Source organism: Cuculus canorus, chromosome 2, assembly GCF_017976375.1.
Source record: "Cuculus canorus isolate bCucCan1 chromosome 2, bCucCan1.pri, whole genome shotgun sequence".
Classification (NCBI taxonomy): domain Eukaryota; kingdom Metazoa; phylum Chordata; class Aves; order Cuculiformes; family Cuculidae; genus Cuculus; species Cuculus canorus.
This window is the reverse complement of record NC_071402.1, coordinates 107,924,125-107,949,377: the sequence shown is the minus strand read 5'-3', so window position 1 is coordinate 107,949,377 and position 25,253 is coordinate 107,924,125. Positions and strand designations below refer to the sequence as shown.

The following is a 25,253-nucleotide window of genomic DNA, read 5'->3' as shown; positions in this document are numbered from 1 at the left end:
CCTGGCCAGTGTTTCATTGTAACAGAAAATAATGGCATTGGCATTGGTCATCTGCCCAGCTCCTGCTTTGATCACAGTACTCAGACAGGGAAAGGGTTGCCTGGGACTGCAAAATTTGTCTAGCTGTGGAGGCAAGGGGAGCACCACATTAGTAGGTACACCTGACAATAAGCTCAGACTGCAGCAGACCTACTGAAGTTTGTGGGTAACACGAGTGGAAAAAAAACCTCTCTGTATCCACTTTGGAGGGAGCTGTATTTATGCATTAAAATGTGAGAGCATGGTTTTTCACTCCTTTTGACCTGGACAGCATTGATACCCACTCTATGGAGCAACTTACATGGAATCGGTGCCACAGGGCTCAATCTCCCCCAATCTGTTCCTGTTTTCGATTGCTGACTGCACCAGAACATCTCTGAGATCAGCACCAGTTCAATACATGCAAAAGCACAGGATCCCTCTGTTGCTTTTTAATTATTGGATACGGTAATGGATTAAAAAAGAGTAAGAGAAAACGACTTGATTATGTTGTCATTTACTGAGTATAAATGGCTAACACATGGTTTTCATCATCAGAGGATGATGAGTTTCATCATAATAAAATGAAATGTGAGGGGAAAGGAGCCAACAGGAAATATTCAAGACTATCTCATGAGTTCCTGGAGGTAGGCCAGCTTATTCTGGTTGAAGCAAAAAAAGTACTGTTTTTGCAGGTTCCATCATTTCTAATTTGACTAGATTATTGTGTTTTCAATTAAAAGCCATGTTTGGGACCTGCTATAGAATTTGCAAAAACTATCAGCATAAGTATTTAACTTTAGCTAGGTGAGCTCATGGACCTTCTGATTACAAAGCGTCACAGTACTACCAGCAATCTAGTTTTAAATATTTTTACTTCCAGACTAAGCTTGTAAGACTTTGTAAGTACATATGCAAATATTTGCATATTCAAAGGGTAGGTTGCAAAACCACCACCATATATCATTCTTCTCTGGCATAAGCAACTACATTTCAGAAGATTTCTCTCCAACTACAAAATTTATGCTTGAAAAAAGAAACATTGAGAAAAAGGATTTTGCCTCCTTCATTTATCCATCAGGAGCCAGACTCCCAAATTCCAGATTAATTCTGGTGCCAAAACTCCTACTGTATAAATACATGGTGCTATTGCATAGTTTTATGTGTACATAACATATATAGCTGGAGCTATATAAAAGACCGCACATTCAGATAAGCATTGCTCTGCCTAGATTGACTACTCTCAAATATTTTTGGTCAAAAATTGCAAATTCCTCTTTTTAATCTACCACCTATTTTATCATCAGAAAAAAAAAAGTTGTCTTCTGCCGTCTAATTTTTTTCTCAAACATGGAAAACAGTGACATCCATCATCTTTTTATAATTAGAAATCCAACCATATCAATTTGAAAAAAGAAATATGGTGTAGTTGGTTGACTTAAGCATTTTGAGAGGATGCATCACAGGTTTTCACATTTTAAAAAGACTAATTTAAAAATAAACATCCCTTCTTTCACATGTGTGAACACTTCTTGCATGTTATCACAGAAACACACAGTTCAAATCACTGATTAAGTCCAGCCCAGAGAACAGTAATTCTTTGAGTGTTTAAACAATGAACAGGATAAAAACAAATGGCTTGTTTTTCTTTCTCTTTTTTTTTTTTTCTTTTTTCATCATAAGGTGTCCAGGAGTTCAAGGACTACATCACCATGAGTCAAAGGTCTGCTAATTTCCTGGACATCAGTCTCAGTAAAAGCAAAAAAACACTGATAGGGATATGTGCAAAGGGATCCCTCCCTATTTTAGGAGGGTAAATTGTCTGGATTCAATCTCTCAAGTTAGACAGTAGTTTCTGAGAAGCAGAAGACACCCGGTGCTCTTCCAGCACGGCAGAACTTTCTGAGAGCACCAGCAGCCCCTGTGCAAATGGGGAGGAAAGCTGTCTTTATTGCACAGCTTCCCAGCCTGTGCCACCCTCTGTAAGATACACTCTGGCACTCTTTGTACCTACTGGTAGGCACTCCCAAATAATTCTGCAGAATTCAGCACAAGGCCAGCAGTATGGTCTCTGTATTATCAGAATTTCTGAGTTATTCATTGCTTGTAGAGTCCTACTGAGAATGGAAAAATAAGGTGCCCAAAACCATAATTTCTATACATCTGAGGAAAGTCAGGTAAGGGTGTTAAAAACAAATCCTTTCTCACTCTACAAACATAGGGCATTAGCTGATGAACACCTAATGCTTTTCCACTTTTTTTTTGTTTGTTTCCTTTTGTGCAATAAAATAAGAGAAAGCACTTCTGTAATTTTTTATAAAAATTTATTATTTTTTTACACAATTGCACAGTGGCTGATCTCTAGTTAAACTGGGAGGTGCCTAAACATACCATTCCTTGGCTCACAATGCACTAGCACAGTGCTGCAGAGTGTTCTAGGGAGGTGGAGGAGTGGAGCAGGGGAATGTAGGTGTGATTCTGGGAGGGAACTCTGCGATAGATTCTTTCATCTGGCTTCATACTATTTAGATTTCTAGATTTCACTTTCTCTTTATATAATTCTAAGCTAACAGATTTCATGGGGATTTTTTTTACACGACAACAAATAATTCTAAAAAATGCTGGTAACCCACTGCAGCTTATTGAAATTATTTTAAAAGAGCAGGAGAATATTTGAGCTAGCTCTGACAACCTGTAAATTGCAAAACATTTTACTGCATACCTGCGTGCAGAGGTCAGTAACTTTGAGCGTTGCACCTCTTCTAGAATGGCAGCTCTGACTTGCAGTCCCCAAGGGACAGCAAATCCACTACTTCCCTTATTAGCTCCTGCTGGTGGTGAATTACCCTAGCAATCAAAGAAAAACACTTTCCAGCCTGATTTCACACCTTTGTGCCAGTGCATGAGAAACAAGAATGGAGCAGCTGTGAGTTAAGCAGTCTGGCTTCACTGTCTGAAAGACGTCACTCCCAGAAGGAAATAAAATGTATATCAGAAGCAGGTTAAAAAAAAAGTATAGATTATTTTTTTAATTATTATTATTATTGTATTGTGCATAATCTAAGGCATCTTTAGTCACTGTACATTAGGTAAGGGTAAATTAAAAAATATTGACTAAATCATCCTGCATCTCTGACCAAACACTAGGCAAGGGTATGTTCCCCCTGACTTCAGGGAGGTGTCTGAGTCACCACTGCAGTATTTAGTTCTGCATTATTGATATTTCATTACTGTGCCTTCATAAAGCCTCTTCAGGACTGGAATTTATATTCTATCACTCTTATCTGGCCCGAATGCTGACGAAGGGGGAAGAAGGGGAGGTGGAAAAGTGCTACGTGGTGACACAGCCCTCTGCCTGTCACACAATGTGGAGTATGCTCGGCACTGACTGTGGGGCCACTGTCCTCCCAGCACCCCACTTTCCTCTGAAAATCTACCTGAGAGCTACCATTAAACCAGGAGCTCACAAATGGGAACACCACATGCCCTTGTATTTACTCTGTTTAATTGAGCTGGTTCAGTGAAGCCAACTGCGAGTTCTAAGTACTGCAAGAGTTATTTCTGTGCTTCTTCATTCTGAAAACATGTGATTGAAGTGCAACCTTTTTCACAGCATGAACCTAATCTAAATCTCTGGCTTTGAACAAACTCATACTCTAGTGTCCGAAAAAAGAACTCAAGATGTCTCTAGCCTCAATAATCAAAACCCCAGATACAAACACTCCTGAGTGAGAAGGTACTAACGTTTAAATGTGGATTTACACTGAGCTCACTGCTGTGGTTTTTGCTAGTGTTGTGGGAGGCTCATCCCTGTACATGCACAGTTCAAGCAGGAACAGAGATGCAAATGCTAATATAGGCTGCTGGTTAAGTCCTGTGCTTTTGAACACAAAAAGGACACACCAAATATTTATCTCCCTAAGCCAATGTATTGCATGTTCTCTACATAGCAAAGAGCCATGGCAGCAGTCTGATTCCTTGTAAAATACATATAGAAGTAATACAGCAAGACCTCATCCTGAACAAGAAGGAATTAGGGAAAAAAACTGTTGTATGTTTATGTGCATGTGCGTGTCTTGGTTTCCAGATAGACAGGCAAAATTCCTTACAATTAACTGGATCCCTACCAAGATCCCAAGCCAGAAAAGCACTTGCATACATATTTGATGTTTCTCATACAAAGATACCTTTCTGAATCAAGGCCTGAGTTAGTTTTTAACATTTCTTCTTTAAAATGAGCCAAAATGAAGGCTACTTTCCATGCATCTAACTCCACTGTATGAGTCAGTTTAATCCACAGACTCCAGCAGTGTATTTAGGACACACTGTTTCATTTTGATTTTGTTTGTTCACACTTCTCCAGCAATATTTTTCTTTTTCTTTGGCGTTCATTCAGTTAGCGGTGAAAGAAAGACCATATTGAGACAAAAGTAAGAATTGATCCATGTGATTCCCTGCTGCTCTTCTCCACTTTGATCATCAGGTCAGACAAAGAGCAGTTACTACTAGCCTATGGACAAATGTGGGAACAGCTCATTATCTGTAATCTCAAGTTAAGGCAGGCACTTCAAGCAGTACATTAATACATGCTCTCAGAATCTGACAACAAAATTTGCCCCAAGGGAACATCACTTTCATTGACTATTCCTTTCCTATTACTAAATGCAAAACCAGAACAAAATCAAGGGTTGAGTGAGTCTGCCTGCAGTAAAGAAACAGCAACAAAAAAATTCTATTATTGCATGGTAAAGACATCAAACCCTAGCAAAGAGTCAAATGACTTTCCAAATTCCCCGTTGTTATTAATAAAATCTTCTGCAGCAAGTGTAAAACTGATGTCAAATTCTGCCTACCACAGATTGGAAAAGTCTCTCAGGGAAAAGAAAAAGAATAAAAGTGAATTATCTTCAAGTTTTGGGTTCTTGTTTGTTTTGTTTTGTTTTGAACATTCTTTTGCATCATCCTAACATTGGTTTCACAACCTGAGACACGGTAAAGGGCAATATTGGCTTTAGAAGATGACTCTTATGCTTGACCTGTCCAGAAAAATGGAATCGTTTGCATCAGGAAATCACACTTGTTTTTTTTTTTTAACAAAAAAATTTCCAAAACAACAAAAAAATGCACACATACACGAACAAACAAACAAAAAAAATTAAAACGGACCCAAAAAACAAGGCCCCCACCCTGGAACCCAGAGTCATTAACTGTGAAATAACCAGTGGGAGGAGGAGTGTTGTTTAATGCCTTCCCCAGAAACTGGTCTTTGCTGAAGGAGGAGGAGAACAGGAATGAAGAAGCTCAGCTAAAATGATGAAAGAAATTTGCAGTCTCTTTTTTAATATATTTTTACTCTTCTGTATCTGGAAAAAAAAAAGAGAAAAAGAAAAGTGTCAAATGCAGCCTTTCTCCCGGTTGTCCAAGCAGCAGGTAATCTGAGAAAGAAAAGGAAGGGTATCAGTTTAGAGAGCCTCATTTCCTCCAAGCCGTGCAGCTTTGCTTAACTGTTGAAAGGCTGCAAGGTGAGGTGCACCAAAGCAATACTTCTTACTGGCTTGACTGTCTTCTGTCCTACACAAGGAGAAATCCATCACTTTCTGACTAATCCAGTGGAAATTCAAGCTTTGGTATCAATGGGATCATGTAACAGAATCCAGCATGCTTAGGTCCCATTGGGTTTCTTTGCTGTAGGGTTCTCTGATCACGTCGTTGAGTAGCGTGGTAAGTACCATTTTGCTTATGAAAACAACTATGTTGTACATGTGTTTTGAAGTCAAGAAAAGAAAATGCTCTAAACACAAAAGAGCACTATTTTTGAAAACCCTTTTCTCCCAAGGAGCTTGCAATGAAAAGCACAGCCTTATGTACAAATAGTTTCCTAAGATCTAACAAACTACATGCATTTTACAATCTGCTTGACTCCTCTGCCAAATATTTATAATCGCTTGGCCTCAGAGTTTACTAGCATTATCTTGAATGTACAAATATAACTGTTTTCTATGCAGTTATACCACAAACGGGTCTTCAGAATGAAGAGATCTCCTTAAGGAAGAAAAGTAGACAAGAAAACGTTTTCTTTATTCCTAGTAAAAGAAGACAGTTTCTAACAAAGGAGGACACACTGTTCGACTCTCCTCATACCCTCCTCAAGAAATCCTGCAGTAAAGCTCCAAACAGAAAAAGAATATTTTACTCTATATCAGCTATCCCAACTAGTAATCTCACTGCACCTGGCAGTCTGCTTAGCTACAGTTTTTCTGACAATGTTTGTGTCGTCAGAGCTTGAAACTGCATTTGAAAAGTTCTCTCAACTAAAGGGATGCAGCCCAAGGAGTAATGGATTTATCTGTAAGGCTGGGCACGCCTCAGAAAATGTGATTACAACATAATGTCTTTGGGTTCTTTCAGAAAAACATTTTTTTAAAAAAAAAAGAAAAGTACTGTATGGGAAAAGGAAATAAAGGACTGGCAAAACAGGGATCTAAGGTTTGGCTGCTGGATTGCATTATCTCAGATGAAGATGTAGCAGTGGCTGTATGGGTTTGTTAGTGACTTCATATAATTTTCCTCTACTGTGTAGTTAGCAGGGGGACTTCCTTTCAGGATGGTCCCCTGCAAGCTACTACAACAATATCTTGATCACTGACTCAATTCTAAGACTTATTCTTGTTGTAAAGAAATGAGCTTTCAGCGTTTCATTGGTATTAACAGTTATAACAGTAGTACTACAATTCCTTTATGTCCCCCATCTACAAAATTCAGCCTGATTTACTGTCTTTAACAGTATAATAAAAATACTGTGAGATGTATCATTATCAACATTTTAAAGAGAAAAGGTTTCCCAGAAGGAACAGTAATCTTTAGGGACACGCCTATTAAGTGGACTTAATGACATCATTGAGTAGTCATTATTTCTGAATCTCTTAAAAGTTTTGCTGAATCACACCATGAATTTGAAATAAAGCTCGAAGTACCACCCAACATGTCCTCCCCTTCCTATGCCATCCATACTCACGACTTTTAAGCTCTCCCATCCCTGTTAATGAAACAAGGGAAAATGCAATGGTTTTTTTCAGACTCAAAAAGTTCCCTGTGGTGAACTGAGTCACAGATTGCTTTTTGCTACTGTTAGCCACATCATGAGCTCCAGTGAGAACATTATAGTACAGAATTTGCTTTAATTTTTTTTCTACTTAGTGGAACAAATGTGTTGGTTTCCTATCCAGATTTCCCTTTGGATACAAGCGAGCTTCCCTACAACTACCTTGACCTTGGATGTGATTCAACCTCTTTCTCATTTCAGCACAATAGACCCAGTGCAAATATTAGTATCTATCAGCAGAGGTAATTAAAAGAGGAAAAGGAATGACTATGCAGCGCTCCGTACACAGAAAGATGTTTAAGTACTTTACTTGGCATATATTGAATTTCATTGTCTGAAATGGCCTTGTCTGAATATATATCTCAGTCCTTCAGTGTTGCTAATGAGCTTATATTGTTTACCGAGTATTGGCCCTCCCATTTATCACTAATGCAAATTCCAGTGACTTCTACAGCTCCTCAAGTGATACCAGCACCCACTGCGAGGACATTATTAAGTCCATTTGTGCTATCAGCATGTAGTTCATATTAAGGCATTTTTAACTTGTGCTTGCTAGGCTATGAATGTATATATTTACTACGTTACTATACAATCTGACGTACTTCAGTGACAACACACTGCAGTTCACCTTTTCCTTCACACAGAATTACTCAGTGTACAACTCTACCCATTCCGCAAGAAAGCTGTCTGACAGTTTTGCACGAATAGTGATTAATCCCACACATTTGCTCTCTTTTGGGGATAAAACAACTGTTTTGAAGTCTAAGGCCTTACAAGAACTACACTTTTTAACAGTTGGCATTTGTTATGCCTGTCTAATGCAAACTTTTACAATCTGCTACCCAGTTGGAGAACAGGAACAAAACTTCAGAGGCATTTAGACTGAGGTGAGAATTTAGACTGACTTAAAAAGTACACCTGTTCTGTAGTGACTCATGCACCTCACTGAGCGTGAATCATAGACGTGAATCTTGTTGTACCAGCTGGAAGTGGAGAGCTGACCTCTGGCAGCACTACTTCTTGAAGGTGGCTGGCTCTGCCAACTCCAACCACACCCCTATCTTTTCCCTCCATCCTTTCATGCCCAGCTCCTGAAAGCACAGCCCTGCCTGAGAGGGCTCAGAATACCTCCCCACAGCTCCAGCCCTGGGCCAGGCTGTCAGAAAAAAAGGTCAAACCCTGTGTTTTTCAAATTGCATATAAAAGAAACCCTGCTATGTCCTCTCCTAAAACATACACGCTGAATGTGGACTACAGGGCAGTGTGATGTGGAATAAGGATTTCACAGGCAGGGACTTTTTCACACACTACTCTTCTCTTGCTTGACAGATCCTGTTGATGAAAGTGTTTGTGAGTTTGTTGCGTGGTCCCTGTTTCCTCTACTCAAATGTGCATCCCTTCAGCATTATAACCATACTTAATTATGAAGGAAGGGCAAGATGATACCACAATTATCCAGGATTACACATTCAGATTTTCTTTCTAAGCAGACTGGTAAATCTGTAGTTCACTTGTGAAAAATTGCTGCTTGGTGTGAATAAATCTCATCTTCTTAGCATGCTGTGTGAACATGATGGGAGAACTCCACCACAGTATCAAATAACATTGCCGTTGAGGTACTACTTCCCCAGGACATTTTTAAGTTAGCGTTTTAGCACACAGAAAAAGCAAAAGAAGTGAGCTACATTAACTATATTAATTCAGTACATCCTCTATTGAGCTCCCTATGGTGATGCCTTTTAATGCTTTTATGATATAACACCATAAAGGTATCAACAAATAAAATTAGGATACAATTATATCAAAATGAACAGTTTTGTATTTTCTCTATTTTTCCCTTGAAAATTCAGGGAAAAGAAATTTGAATCCTGCAGGTTTTCTCATTTCTATTAAAGTCAAGTTCTCTCGTCACATCCCAATAACCATTTGTGTAACACAGACTGTCAATGTTATACACTAGCATAAACAGCTGATATCAAAAGGGTTGCACTTGAAGGAAAGCTGAGTATGCACATTTTATTCATGCTATGACTCTTTAGCCTGTAAAGGGAGAGTTTAGGGAGAACTTAAAAAATGATAAATGAAATTATGAGCAGTGCTAAGGATGTGAAGAGGGAACAAATACTCACTGTTTCTCACAGTCCAAGAAGGAGTTTATCAAATGAAATTCTCAAGCAGTAAATTTGAAAAGAATAAATGGTGTAATTTTTCACATAATACCTACAGGAAATTTTGAATTGCGTTGCCTCAGTAAGCAGTACACAAGAGTACCAAGGCTACCAAGGCTCTAAATATAATGAGACAAAGTAATGGAAGAAAAATCCATCCAAGGCTGTTCAAGAGATTTAACCTCTGCCTTAGCTCTCTGGAAGACAGAAAGGGTAGGAGGGAGGCATTGCTCTGGTTTTGTTCTTTGTTCATTAAGATTTCTGCTGTGAAATGCTGTTAGGTGGATGATAGAGAGCTAAAAGGACTTTTCGCCTGACCCAGTGTATTTACTTGAGTGGTTCTAGGAAAGTCAACATGGTGTTTAAAAGTTGTCTCTACCCTCACTAATTAAAAGTCTAGGCTTTTCAGGATTAGACTACTCCAAACTCTGCTCTCCCCCATCACCCTTCTCCAGGCTTGGTGAAATGACAACAGAAATGAAAAACTGTTGTATGGCACCTGAGATCATAAAATGATTATTACTGACGCAGTGCAGGATGAGGGGAAAACAATAATCCGAGTAAATGTGTCTAAGATAACCCATTATCCCAATGATGTAAGTATTTGCAGCTGATGGGGCAGATCACTAAATTTGCCACTTTTAATTAATTTTGTGGACTGTCTCAGCATCTTGCAGCAGTGACCCTTTAATTTTCAAGCCTTTTCCCAAAAGCCTGGTTATTTCTTGTCTCCCCTGTGTGCTGAAGTGTGCTCTGTCATAACCTCTTCCCATCTAAAAAGCACTGTAAAAGCTGTTCCTAGCGCTTAATATAAAATGAAGATGTCAAAAGACTCAGTGCTCAGTTCTCAGCACTGGATGATCCTTCCTCCCACTAAAGACATATGGAAAACCTTTTCAAAGAAAATTCAGACCGTGGAGAAATAAATACTGCATATTTATGCTATTCTCTTGCTTCTGTTGCACCACAGATGAATAAGGCCTAAGAAATAAAGTTCAGAAGATCAGTGAAATAAAGAAGAAATATGTGTTATAAGTTAATTAATCTTCATTTTCTGTCTTTTTAATGGCTGAGAAATTTTAAAGGGTATATTTTTTCCAAAGAGAACAGATTTTTACTTGAAGTTGCCTGCATCCTGTTTAAAGCAAGGAAAAAGAAGAATAAATGCTGTTGGGAAAAAGTTTTGAATACTTGTTTTGTAACTGAATTTAAAAACTATCGTTGTAATTTAGCAGATGACTCAACTGCTCAACATTCATTTTGCTAGGAGGAGAAATGACATTAGCAGAGAAGGTATTCTGATTTTTTAACTTTGGCACATAATTTTCCCTAAATCATTCATGACGTCCTATTCACACTGATGTTGAGTCTTACATTTGCTTGACAGCTTGTATTACTCTTGACCTGAGATCACATCAGTAATGGAAAAAAAGAGACTGGCTTTGTTTTAATATATATTGTTTTCTTACCAGCATATTATGGAAATATGTAACAGCAGAGAAAAACACAATGAATATATTGGTAAAGTTTGGTTACACCAAATAACCTTTGTGGTTCCCAAGTAAAGTGTATATGAAAGAAATGAGACACTTAGTACGCAATTATTATGCGAAGCAACCTACAGGAATAATGAGAAAGCTTATTCTACTTTTAGTAATCAAACATAATTCAAAGCTTTGAACATGTTTTTAGTAAAAGCTAGATCACGGTTTCCACATAGAACTGTTCTGCTGTGGATGGAAACAACTCCAGTCCTTTTCAAGTCACAAAAGCAATGATCTGCCATAAGCAGAATAATGGGAGCTAATAGTTTTCAGACAAACATATGAATCAGAATTTTGTAATTAGTACTGGGCAAATAATTGCTTCTTCAATTGAGTGACTAAACTGAAAAATTAGGATCATATTTAGCTCTGGGTCAGACATAAATAAGTGCTTTCTTTCTTGCATGGTTAAAATAATTGTTGAGGAGTGGGATATTTTGGTGGGAGGCAGGTGGAGAGGAAATGAAAGATAAAACTGATCTTGTTTCTCTCTCAGGGCTAAGTGTTGCACAGGGAAACAGAGGCCCGACTACCATCGGATTGAACAGAAATTTATGGAGGAGAGGAGCAAAAAGGAATCCCCTCTTGATGAAGCAGAGAATTCCTATACATCATTGCATAGGCAAATTATCCTAAATGGGGGAAGAAGTACTGTAACAGAAGCAAGGTCACAGCTTCACTGCCTGACTGGTGTTATAAAATGGCTGACAGTGCAAAATCAAGGAAGGACAAGGAATCTCCAGATTGCACTGTGCGGATTACACATTTCTCCATGCTTCAAGAACCATGGATGTTACCCATGAAAGCAATGCAGGCACATGCGATCTCTGAGCAGAACTATATTTACAGGACCAAGAATAACCTGAAAAAATGTTCCCCGTGAAGCTAATTACTCAAAAACCCACTTAGAATCATAGAATCATTTGGTTGGAAAAGACCTGAGAGATCATCAATTCCAACCGTACCTGTCTATTACTAAATCGTGTCCCCAAGCACCTCACCTACCCGCCTTTTAAACACTTCCAGGGATGGTGACTCAGCCACCTCCCTTGGAAGCCTGTTCCAGTGTTTGATAGCCCTTTCTTAAGTACCTACAGTGAATAATTTTTTACCATGCATCCGAATATTCACTTAAATCTGAAATCAAGCCAAATGTTATCTCCAGTTTTTAAACTTGTCACGTATATCTGTGACTTCACGTAAACTAGAAGCAAAAAACACTCCAGCATTTTAAGGACTTTCTAACCACCTGCCATGGTCTAAGCAGTGGAGAGCAGGCTAAAAAAAGAGAGATATACTAAAATCTCAAAGGAAAACTAGGTGCTTTCCATAAGATCTACACATACTTAGAAAACAAACAAGCTGCAAAATCATCTGCATAATTATATAAGATACCCTTCTATGTATTCTCCATATTCTCATTGAGCACGCATGCCATGGTGATGTAATGTTTCCAAGGTCAGTACGATGACAATACATTTTGTATTCATCTTCAAAGATCACATCTCATCATGTTAATCTTCTATTTGATATTAAAACTGCATAAATCCTTCTTCAGAGTATGTCCCTCTATGCAAACTCCAGCTCACTTCTGGTGCCACTTGCTAAAGTAGACACATGCATTTTTTTAAAAGCACAGAAAGGATTTTAAAAAGCACAGAAGTTTCTTCCCCTCCCTTTTCAGTTATCCTGTATTGCACTACTATGGAGCAATTGTTCAGCACAGTTATGTTATGGTGAAATGTAACTTTTCGGAATATGCCCTCATGCTATCAAGGAAACTTTTACACAAGGTATCAGTACAATGTTTTCCAATTTCTAACTTGGGGCAATAACCTCTAATGTAATTCAAAACCAGGCCATTAAAAAGTAAGAAAAGGAAGGAAATTGTCTTTAGAAGTAGTCTTAGACTATAATAATTCCAATTTGCCACTGCTGCTGGATTCTGACGCATAAAATGAAGAGCGCTATCAAGAAGCAAGGAGGAATCTAATGTGTTTGCCTTATAAAATGAAAGGGGCTTTTTGCTTCTGACAAGAACAGAGAAATCAGCCTATCTTTTGGAACAGAAACAGAAATGGCATCATTATTTATATGACCTGAAATTTACCTTTTTACCCTTCTCAAAAAGATACAGAAAAACGCTGTTTATTTATATGCTTGAGTAACCTCTTTCAAAATGGCATTGGAATTATGCAGATTACAGAAGCAGGTTTTTGTCAGAAGACACTTACTTAGTGTTCATTATGCATTACGTAGTGGTCTTGGTAGACTGGCACACATTAAGACTGTATCTGCAGATAAGGCAATTCCTAGATGGTTGAACAACTCTGCAAAATGCTGCACTGTCCTTAAATAAAACCAGGAAGAATCTTAGTTAAATCAACTATGACTGGGCTAATTGTGGAGCCACCATCACGGCTCCTTCACACCACGATGTTCCTATCCCAAAAGCGATTTCAGGTAACAACATTCTATGCCATCTACTCTGCCACTTGAGTTTTTGGGACAAGTGGAACAGAAAGAAATTAAGTCCCTGTACTTCACCTTTATAATAGGGGAATTTTCCACTTGCTGATGAAGAAATGATTGTAAAGAAAAATTAAGACGAAAAGCTAGCTTTACATGTTGGCAAAGGCTATGTATAGAACATACAGGAAAGGCTTTTAACTATTGTTAAGCCACAGTTAAGCTTAACAAAATAAAAACAAAGAAAGATGAAAATTAAATTTCCAGTAAGGCTGTTACGAACTCTTCATAGAGTTTGTATAATTAAAAGGCTACATTTATGTTATGTTGTGTTGTGTTGTGTTGTGTTATGTTATATGTTACGTTACATTATGTTATGTTATGTTATGTTAAGTTATGTTACGTTACGCTATGATACGTTACAATACGTTATGCTACACTACGCTATGTCATGTTATGCTATGTCATGTTATATTGTATTGGTGCACTGCATAGAGGAATGTATTGTTGAAACGAGGACCTGTCAAAATGTAAGGTTACAATTTGACCACGAGGTGGGAGCATTGCTCATCTCGCAGACCCAGGGCACATTAGGATTTCCCTGTATGTTTCTGTGCTACAACCTGCAAATATGCGTGTTACCACTAGAATAATTTCTCAGGAAAAACACACGCAAAAAAGAAACTTTTACTTGTCTGTACTTGCCAGCTGAAAAGGAACATTTGAATAAAATGTGTTTTGTTCCCTGGAACAAAGAGTTGCACTGAAAACTGTGTATTAATGCTGCAGAACTTTTCCCAGTAATAAAAAAATAAGGAGGTGGTAGAGATAATCTGAGAAACTGGTAATGGGGAGAAATAATTTTTTTCATTTGTTGTCAGTTTTGTGAGCAGAAAAAAATTGCAAAAAAAGAAAGTTTGTGAATGTAGCAAAAAAATATTTCTATGTGACTGCCTAGTTTTCCATTCAAAGTGTTGAAAAGCAATTATTTCACATGGGAAAAATCAAGTTTTCCAAAATGGTGTAATAATGTTCTATCCCACGGGAAATATTTGATGAACCGTTTGTGCTGCTGATGTCTCTGATAGGGCTTCTTTATGTGGGAGATGGCAGCCCCTTATCTCTTGTAACTGAAAAAAAAGGGGCAGTACTGAGTAACAAGCAGTATCTCCTACAGAAAAAAGCCAATAATATGAAGATGAAATTAACACGAGAAGGAGACTAGCCTACGTTCAAGAGACTTGCACAGGATTTTTGAGCAGTTAATATAAAAGTCTAAGGAATGCCCAGGGATTACATAGCCATCCTCAAGCTAGCTTTAAAGTAGTCGGCTTTGGTAGGAAAAGACTCAGTTGTATGAAGCTCTGGCTGGATGCATAGACAGTTCCTCACTGCCTCAGCGAGCCTTATCTCTGTTTCTGGAGGCACGCTTACTTAACTATTTTTGGGTATCTTCAAGGTAACTTTGACACAGAAGTTACATTTCACACTTGTGACTACAGTGTAGACAACAGCTTCAATGTCTTCATGTCCACATGGGATACTTATTCTACGTGCCCCTGGACACTTGGTTCCCCATGTAGGACAAATACATTAGAAACATTTTGGCATGCATGCATTCCAACAACAAGATATTGCAATAATTTCCTTTGCACATGGTTAAAAAGCAGCTTGGATGCAGATCCTGCAAACATTTATTCAACATATTCTGGGGCTTTCTTCTCCAGGTGCAGTATGCTCATGCAGCAGGACAAGGCAGCAGATTGACCTCAGTTAAGTGCAGTGCTCTAACTAATGTTAATGGGTGGCAGTGGGAAAGCTGAAGCCCTCAAGGTAGACCTACACAATCGGGCAACTGCTTAATGCAAATACATTCCAGCTACAGACTGAACAGAGGCTGTAAAACCTAGGGACCCTTGACCCTGCAAAAAGTCCAGGCTGAATTTCATCCACCAGCAAACTCTATGTGGTGAGTGCATTATAGCTGTAAACTCAATCTTTCAAAGCCTCCCACTTAATCTTTCCAGCACGTGAAAGACCACGTACTGGCATGTGAGGAAGTATACATTTGACTAAACAATTCAGTAATCTGCAAACAGCTACGTATTATCCATGGATAATGGTCCTTTCTCCACATCCTTAACATGGCTAGTAAGGATAGTGGCTCTGGAGTGAGTAATGAACAGAACAGGTTAAGCAGTATTTGTCAAAACCAGAAATGCCATCCTAGCACTTTCCTCTCTAAGGTATATCATTCACAATTTTTCTCTTATCAATGAGATTGTTAGCTATAATCTCTCTCTACAGCGTCTGAATGAAAAACATTCAGCCTACAACTTGCCCTTGCATGGTTACAATTGCTTATTCACTGTAATCATCTGGCCCCATGTTATTGGTCTTTTCCCTAAGGGTATGAGCAGAACGTTTTCTTATGGGAGAACAAACGCACACTAAATAACTAATACCACACAAAACTAGCAACTTCTGGGGCCTTCACAGTTACATATAGTTGTTTACATATTCATGAACATCTGAAGAGTCGCATGTTATTTGAGTATTTCTGTTTAATTTCCGCATGACTGCAGAAAGAGTTATGAGTGGTACTTGTTCACAATCATTTTCCTGACAGACTTTTAACTCAAATGTAATATGACCTCTTAATAAAATAATTGAATTTTCCTAAACAGCTGTTGCTAAGGATACTCTTTAAAAAAGTACATATTTATGTGTCTGAAATTAATACATATTTCTAGATGAATTTTTCTCTTTTTTTAGTTGAGGTATCATATTTTATTCTAATTTATCACTTTGCTACAGTAATAGAAATTTTAAGTAATTTCTCAAAAGGAAGCAATAAAAGAAAACACAGTACCGTTCTAAACTACGGTACTAACTATGAGATTGTCTTTCTTGACTATAAAAACAACGTAGTGTATTATTTATATTTTGGAACAGCTGTGCTTCAGTGTATTTCACTGAAACATATGCAAAGAAAATGTTAGCTCTAGTATTTGTTACTGTTTATTTTGCTACCTTATACCTTGGCAATTGCTTCTGGAGCAACATGGGTTCAGATACTATCTCACAGCCCTGTGGTACATAGCTGAGGAGGTGCATAAAAGTAAACATGATACAGACCTTACAATTGTTTTTCTACTGTGCTGAGGTTACGAAAATTTCTGCGGACCTCTGTACTAGGCTCAGGCTTATTTGAAATTATTCCCTGATGCCCAAGAAACTGTTTTATGGTTGGGATTGTTCTGGTTCAACATGTTTCAGCAACATCCCCTTTATATTGCACCCTTAATAGCACCTCTGTGCTGCTTTGCTCACTCTTGCTTCCTTCCTACTCTTGTGGTTGAACAGTGTTTGACAAAGATGCAGCCTGTCCTGAGAGCAGAATATGGCCCAAATAAAGTCAGAAGGATAGAACCTCACAAATCCACATTTTCTATTAAGCAACTCTAATAATCCAGGATTTTTCTTGCAGGCACTGCACAAAAATTGATGGATAAGGCTTACCAACAGAACAACTAAGTGGTGCGAGGCATTATGTGAAAGGGATGATTTTCCCTCAGAATATTCCAATGGATTTTACTGAGTTTAGTGACTTTCTATTAAGTCTGTTTCTGGTTACTATACAATTTCCTGGTTTTAGAACAAACTGTGGATGCTTAGGAAACAATAGATTGCACATAAAAAATGGATGACAAAATGTAAGAAAATGTTGTCCTTACCATCTGTTTTCTTTGATTCATCACCCATGCCAGACTGATCTTTTTTGTCCAACTTATTGTCTTCCTTTAATTCACCTAGAAGGAAGCAATAAGAAACACTATATGCATTTTAACACAGACTGCAGTTTATTTATGCCTGTAACTCAAACAAATTGCAGCATCCAAAGATGATGTTCCTTAGGAGAAAATTTCTGAATAGAGAAGGAACTGGATTAATACATTTTCACTGAAGAAAGCACCAGAAAAAAATCATCCCATTCCTATAGAAAATCAAGCTTTGTAACCTATTTCTAAATTTATTCTAATTGTTAACACCTTTTTAAGTGCACATGCAAACTCATACTCCCTCTGGTCTTATGTAGGCCATTAAAAATCTGAGCACAATCCTCATTTCAAAATCAGGACTCTGAAACTTTCATGCTCTTAAAGAACTAAGACCCTACAAGACTGCATTATAAGTCTCTGCATTAAAAAAGCACCTCAGATATCCCAAACAGTCCTATATGATTTTGTCTTACTTTCTCTTACCAGTTTCCTTTATCCACAGATTCATGTGGGTTGGTCCTTTGATGACAGTGTCATAGAACAAAGAATCATCTTAGAATTGATCCCTGGCTTGAGAATCTCTGTAGCAAGCCAGGAAAGAATGGTCCTTGGTAGATCAATGTTTGATGCAGAATGAAAATGGCAATTTGAGTTGGAGTGTATTTTATGAAGCCAGGAAGGGTGACAAGGGTCATTCTCTCTTTCTGTCCTTTAACAGTCATACAGAAGAGCACTTCAGACCTTCCAAGACCATCTTTTCATTGAATGAGAATGCCAAATGCAAGATCAAATGAAAAATAACTTATAGGGAGAGCTCTAGTAGAACAGGGCTCTTCCAGCTGCAGTGTCCAAATAGCGTCAAAGGACGTGCCCTTCCTTCGGCTGTCTGGAGAAGTAACAGCAGCCTGTCCAGATGGGAGCTGGCAGCTTGTCCTTGCCCCCTGGAGGAGGAGCAGTGAATTTGTGACCCACACAAACACAAAAAGCTGTAAGTCTCACTTCAGAATTTTGTAAATGTGAAGTATGTTATAAGGCTGTATTAAAGTAATGCTTATTCCATTTGCATTACTATTTTTGTTACTATAACAACTTCACTGCCTCTGGATCAAGATTATAGGTATTACGTGTTAAAGAGGATCTGATCAGCCTTCAAAAGAGTCATGGCCTGATGATACTTATTTTTGGAACAGCTTAAAAAAAAAGAAATTGTAGAAAAGCAAAGCAAAGTCTCCCTCTCCCACATGTTGCTCTAACCACTAGAATATTTGTTATTCTTGGCTGACAGAGGATTGATCTCTATCTCCAATTAAGTTTTATCATGGTATAAAAGAGGAATGGTTTTCAAATCTTAAAACATTTAACAAGATGGAAAAAACAAGTCATGTTCAGTTCTCATCCAGAGCCAGAAGGTTTCATTTTTCTTCCTAAGATCACTATGTGGGTGAGAGAAAAATGAAAGCAAGATACAGGACAAGCACCAAACTCTTCACCTGATCACACAGTCACCGACTTGAGCTCTTTGAGCAGTCAGGTATGAGCAGTTGCTAGCAGAATTGAGGTGTCTGCTTGACAAAAGTGGCTTCTAAAATAATGAAAATGTATCTAGCAAAGCGCAAAAGTGTTCTTGCATTTCCGCTACCATCATATGGCTGATGATAATGATGAGCTAGCTAATAACGCTTTATTTGACCATTGCATAAAGAAGTCATTTAACCCTAAGTGTGAGCAGGAAAAGATGATGAACACCCACACATGTTATTTCAGTTTGATCTGCCTGGGAAGAACATGGGCAATGAGCAACTGCAAGACTTCAAACTCATCTGACAATGCAATTTCTGAACTTTCATTGGATAGAGCTTATTACGAATAGACGACTTTTGAGTATTGTAATATCCACCCTGCCATACTGCCAGCAGCAGAGCAGAACGGTGATCATAATGATCTTTCTGAAAGGGATTACAAAGGCAGAGAAATAATAAGGCAAATACTTTATGATGAGATATTAACATATAGGTGTAAAGGGAACTGTGGTGAATCCAGAGAGATGAATATTAAGATTTCATTAATCTCCAGAGATTCTGCAGAGATTGTACCTCATAAAGGCCTTTTTCGATAAAATAAGGAGCAGAATTTTTTTTCCTGAGGAAGAAACTAATTTTCAGAAATTCCTTTCAGAGCTTTTTTGTCACCTGCAGCAGAGAGACACTGCAGAAATAGGTACTGTCAAAATCACTAGAGCACACTTAACCCCTGTAATATTAGAAGCATTTAAAACAAAGGATTTCACAAGAAAAGTCTGATGCAGTCTAACTAGCATTTCATATGTCCCAAACCTTCTTATCTCCTTGGAAGGCCCAATCCTACTCACCTGGTTAGTAAAAATCCAGGGAAAGGAAGTAGAGTGAAATGGCCAAGATAATTGCTCTACTCTCATTGGTCTAATAGAATTTTTAACTCTCAATGCCATTTTCAAGTATTTTCCCACCTTTTTTTTTCAGGTGCAAAATGTGATTCTTATTTTATATTAGTTCTACAGAAAGTTAAAACACTGAATAAAATCTCTGACAGAAAAAAATCTCAGAAAAAGGTACACGACGGCCTTAATAAAAAAAATTTAAAAAAAAAAAAAACAAAAACCCAAGCAAAAGAAGCACAAATAAAATAACTCTTAAAGGGAAAAAAATCTTCTGTCCTAAAACACATTTATACCTGAGACTCGGTTCAAAAGTACCTTTAATTTGCCTTAAAATGAGTTTATAAGCCAATTTTTCTTCTCCTCTGTCAGTTACCCAAGCAATGAAGCTGTTCATTGAACCAAGTATATCTGCTTCAGCTTTTAAGTGTGCTTTGTAACAGGCTGCTTCATTTCCATGAGAAAAGTAATTTTTTCCTTCCCTCCAAAAAGTGCCCAAGAAGGTATGATGAACCCCACCTTTTGTGAAAGAACACTGCTTGGGAGTTAATTTACTGGTTCCAGTTCCCATATGCATGTGAATACGCCAGTGTCCAGGAAGAGGCTCCGGGCTCAGGACAGCGTTTTTCAGGACACCAAGTGCCCCTATCAGTGAAGTGAGATACTGGTTTTGGGGCTGGATTCACATTCCAGTGGAAGGAGAGAACTCACCATTCTGGAAGTTCTGTTTCTCTTCTCCCTCTGCATGATGACAGTCTGTTCCCTTCTCTGTCCTAAGTGTGTTTTTGCCTTGAGTGACTTCATGTTTGTTCACTCCAGTCTGCCGAGACCCATTTACATGATTCTTGGAATCTGTGCTTTTGTTTTCCCCAGGATCTGGATCTTCACTGTTTTCTGTCTTTGTTGTTGTGGCATCTTCAGCTGGCTTCCTCTCACCCTTTTCGTCCGTTTTTGTTTCATCTGTTCCCTGCTGAGAATTTTCCTCTGCTTCTTTCTTAGCTTTTTCTTCTGCATCCTCAGCAAAGACAGAATCAAAGCAAAGCAAGAAATTATGATTATCAGTCAATTTGATAAGAATGATACAACTCACATACCTAAATCTTGCTTTTTACATGCAAGCAGCTTTTACTTAGATAAATAGAGGAATTGTCTTGACAAGGGAAAAAGAGTGCAGGAGAATATTTAAGAAAGTATTCTGAAAACAACCAAACCCACGCTTCCTTAAGTGCATATTTGGTGCATGCACATTTTTTACAATATAAAGTTCACCTTGGAAAAAAGGAAAGGGAAAAAAAATTGCTTTCTTAAAAGGCAAATTAAAAGGAGATATTATGTAATGAAGATTTTAGGATTGCCAAGGTCATTTTCATTTTTGACATACAATAGTCTGGTAAATTACATTCTTTTTATCTCATACTGTACCATGTAACTCCAAGCACATAAAAAGTCCTGGTTCTTTGAGATGTTCTTTATTTTCTCCTCTTGTTTCAGGCTGCTTCCAATGCCAGTTTCCTAATTTCTTTCCATCCACTTACTGTTTTCCCTTCCTAAGGCTCTGTCCTTTCTTGGCAGACTAATATATTGCTATCAGTACTTGCACTTCCATCCCCGAAAGTCTTACAGTCAATCACAAATACGCAAAGGTATAAATTCAAAAGCGAGAGTTGAACAACAGAAGCATCTCAAAATATTGTCATTCAGAAAAAAAATAATAAATTCACAGAGAAACCAATTTCCTCCTTTCAAGATACCACTTTTGGTTTTATCCCTATCTGGACCTTGGGTCCTGATACAACATTCACTTATAACATAGGTTGCAAATTTGTCTCCAGGTGTTGGGACCACTATATTTCTAGCCCAGGTCAGGTACCGCACACCCGCAAAGACTCAGCTGCAAAGGCTTTGTGTGTCTTCTTGCTTTGTACCGTAGAGGAGGACACAATCACAGTCCCTCAGCACAGTCCTTGAGCTGATAAACCTGTCTGGGTGTGCACAGACTCTGGGCAGAGACTCTATAATTTTCTTTTTAGGTTTCAATGATCAATAGAGAATTAATCTGCAAAAGCAGCTGAGTAGCTCAACACACACAGAGTTTGAAACCTATAGCACATCTATATCCATACTGAGTCTAAGCATTCAGAGATTACTTCCCTTGTCTGTATTCAAGATCTGTGGATCTGCAATATCCTGGCCTACCCATCACCCAATCATGGACAAGCAGTTGCTCTTTAATTGTGATAAGAGTCACAATACATGTATCTCCTTTTTTCTGAGAGACTGCATAAACCAAGGAGGAGATAAACAGATCTTACAAAACACTGAATAAAGTCTACCTTGGTCATATGGAAGCATTCTTGGCACTTACAAGGAAGATATTTTGTTCATTACAGGAGGAAGGTGTTGGCCAGTCAGTATAAATTACAACAGAATTTCTAAATGTTTAGTCAAACCCTTTTTATGAGTGAATCTGAATCAGTTTTGAGAAAACTGTACTGACAGGATACAAGAGAGAAAGGGGGAAAGTCATCTTCATAAGAAATGTCAATCTGTATTTCCTTGCCATCGGCTAACTAAAGTTAATTAATTTATAAATTAACAAATTATGGCTCACATGAAAATATAATTAAATTAGATATGAGCCTTCCTCTCTTTATTAATCCTTTCTAAAGCCTCTGGTAGCTTCTATAGATAGCTCAGTTTTGTATGTTGATATTTTCCCTGGAGTCTCACGGTACACAGAAGGATGCTTCATATTTGGGGATCTGAAAAAAATACTGCATTTTGCACCTGAACAAAGATTTGGCTTAGGAGACTGCGCCTCACTACAGCCCCTTTGGACAAGTGCCTCTTGCCAAAATTAGTGTCAGAAAATAGTTTACCTAAATGGTGCTTTGTACACTAAGATGTTTATTCTGTTTTTGTTTTTTTTTTTTTTTTTAATTTGCAGCTATTTAATGATTATCCTTTAAGCAAAAAGAGATCAGTAATAAACTCACTTAATTTGCCAACACACTATGAGAAATTTTCTGTACATAGCACACTCAGGATAAAAACTGCTCACTGATGCTTCTAGGGAAAATGCCCTTATACAGTGTTTTATGAATCATTAGTAATAGTAATAGTAATAGTAATAGTAATAGTAATAGTAATAGTAATAGTAATAGTAATAGTAAATGGGATCCCTTCCCTTTTGATCCCTAGTTGCTATTTGCTGTCAATTGAGAGTTAAGTGCTTTATCTGTCTTCTCTTAAATATTTTTTTTTATTTTCATTGGCAGAGCATTTTGATGCATTGCAAGACACCAGCTTGACAAGGGTCAGCAATTTGCAATCCTGCTGTGCGTCAGGCCCTGCCGCATATGGCTAAGACAGGCAAAGCAGATGGAGGGGCATGCAGAGACTTGCTACAAGTCAGAAGCAAGACAATATCTGAGCAAAGATTTGGATGTGAGGGCTCTGGAGTTCAAGAACAGCTCTTTAGTCCCCAGCCCATACAAAGGTATACTGAATAATACATTTGAATAAGTCTTTCAGGATAAAAAAATACATATACTTGTACTGCTAGATGCACTCAGAGAAACAGAAGTTATGTGAAAGTCAATGAATTTACATAAACATAAGCTGAGACTGCTTTCTGAATCTTTGATCCCTAAGCCCTGATCTAACTTATTGGTGATGGAGTTTGGCAAAACCATAAAGTGCAGCAACTATTCATGGCTAAAGGTTGTCAGAAAGCTAAAGATAAAATGACCTACTCAAGGGGTCTCATGTCTAATAACGTAGGTTAGTGAGCACTCTGCTTTCAAGCAATCAACTAATTCTTCCATAGACTACCCTCAGGATCTGCTGGAAAAACCTTTTAATGAGGCAATTGAAAAAAAAAAAAACAAACAACATTTTCTTTTTCAGCTAAAGTATCAATAACGAAACACTTATCATCAGGTTACTCTGTAAAGAATTGATACAGAATACTGCATCAATTCCTATTATCAGTAGCAGCGTTATTTAAGCAATGTGTGCACATCCACTTGAATCATAACTTGATGTTTACATGTGTACATTTTTTAAAAAGTCTTTATGCAAAGCAGTCACTGCCAAGAGGGTACAAAGCATATTTAAAAGTTAAAATAACCAGAATCTATTATGATCTACTTTATATAATTGTTTTAGGTTAAATGTAAGATATGTTTTATTTATTTCCCCACAAGTCTTTCTTGCATGTAAGATTTTATCTAGTTGATCTTTACTGGAAAAGCAAATATGTATAGTATGTATTGAAATGAAATCCTTAAACCAGTATAACTGTATTGGCTTCTTTCACTCCTATAATGTGAGACACTGATGGTGTTAAATGCTTTACTTGTTTGGTTAGCTTTAATTTGTTTGGTCCACAAAGAACTGAAAAATACCAAATACCAATGAAAAAGAAAAAAAAAAAAAGCTAAAAAAAAGCCCCTGGCACAGAAACAGAATTTGAATTATGTTTTTGTTTTGATTTTCATGGAATGCTTAGAATGGCTTTTTCTGAATGGCAAGTTTTAATGACAATGAAAAATTTAATTTGAATAATAATGCATGCTTTCCTGCACCTTTAGGCAGGCCTTTCAGTTGCAGAGGAACAATTTGCTCTGGCAAATAGGAAAACTACTCCAAATCTTCCATCAGCCCCGAAGTCAAGGCCACATAATACATTAAAATTGAACTCCTTCCATTTACATGAAATACAACTCCTCCATTAAATAAAGCTTTGAGTAACAAGCATTCAGCTCAGAGAAGCAATTGTATCATAAACAGTTTCATGGAAAAAAGAAATCATGATACATTCCTCCTTTTTTAGCTGGTCTAAATTACCCCATGGTTCACGGAGACCTTGGGCAATCATCCAGCCCCTGAAGGGCCATTTTTTTTCTCTTCTTATCAGCCCAGGGTATTCGAATAAAAAAATAGCATCCTTATTTTGCAGCTGCAGTCATCTTCAGAAAACTGCTTTCAGCTATAGACCTTCTCAGCTGTAAACAACAGCTATCACAATTTGCATTGCTGTACTCCGTATTGCCTGTAACTGGTCCATATATTTCCTGAAGGGTAGTAGCCAAAACTGGACATGGCACTGCTGAGGGGACCTTGTTACTGCTGGAAAAATGAAGAAAATGTCAGAGGGGTCTTAGAAGAAGGTCTGGTTTGGAGGGCTTTTTTGTTCTTGGTTTTTTTTTTTTCTCAATAGCATGACAATGGTCAACTTGCAATCAACATAGCCCTCATATTCTTCTGAAGTATTGGTGATCCCTCCTACACTGATGACATCATGAGCATTTGCAGCATAGTTTCCAATTCATTATATAAATTATCACTAGAACTACAAAACCAGCTGTGAATCCCAAATATTCTGTCCTTCTCCCTTGAACTATCATTCATACCTCTTACAGTCTCAACGGTGAACAATTGATAACTTATCTCTAGAAATGCTGTTCCAGCTATTTTTGCACCCACCCTGAGTCTGACTCATAACTTTAGGGGACTTCCCTTAAATGATTTTTTTTCCTCCTATTGTCCACATCCTCTTTAGTACATACACTTACCCCATCTAAGAAGAATATAAGCCACAGATGAGTCATAACATTCCTATCTTTCTGAATTCAGTGTAGGTTGTTGATCTTGAAAAGCAGATTCTTTCAAACTAACAGCACTTACTTGGAGAATAATTTGATTAAAGAAGAGCTTGAAGAAGAAGAGGCCAAAAGAATTGTTATTCTTTCA

At 37.8% G+C, this 25,253-nt stretch overlaps 1 protein-coding gene across 7 annotated transcripts in view; it reads right to left on the bottom strand.

Annotated features, from left to right (window-relative positions):
- PDE1C (phosphodiesterase 1C) overlaps positions 1-25,253 on the bottom strand; it is a 291,755-nt gene that overhangs the window by 11,560 nt on the left and 254,942 nt on the right. For 6 of the 7 annotated variants that reach the window (XM_009568489.2, XM_054060642.1, XM_054060643.1 and 3 more), the window contains 2 exons: positions 20,208-20,504; positions 17,039-17,113 (listed from right to left, as the gene is read on the bottom strand). In XM_009568489.2, the coding sequence (XP_009566784.1) occupies positions 17,039-17,113; positions 20,208-20,504 (372 nt within the window). Of the gene's footprint in view, positions 1-3,925; positions 5,382-17,038; positions 17,114-20,207; positions 20,505-25,253 lie in introns of those variants that run through there. The other variant, XM_054060646.1, reaches the window with a different exon arrangement.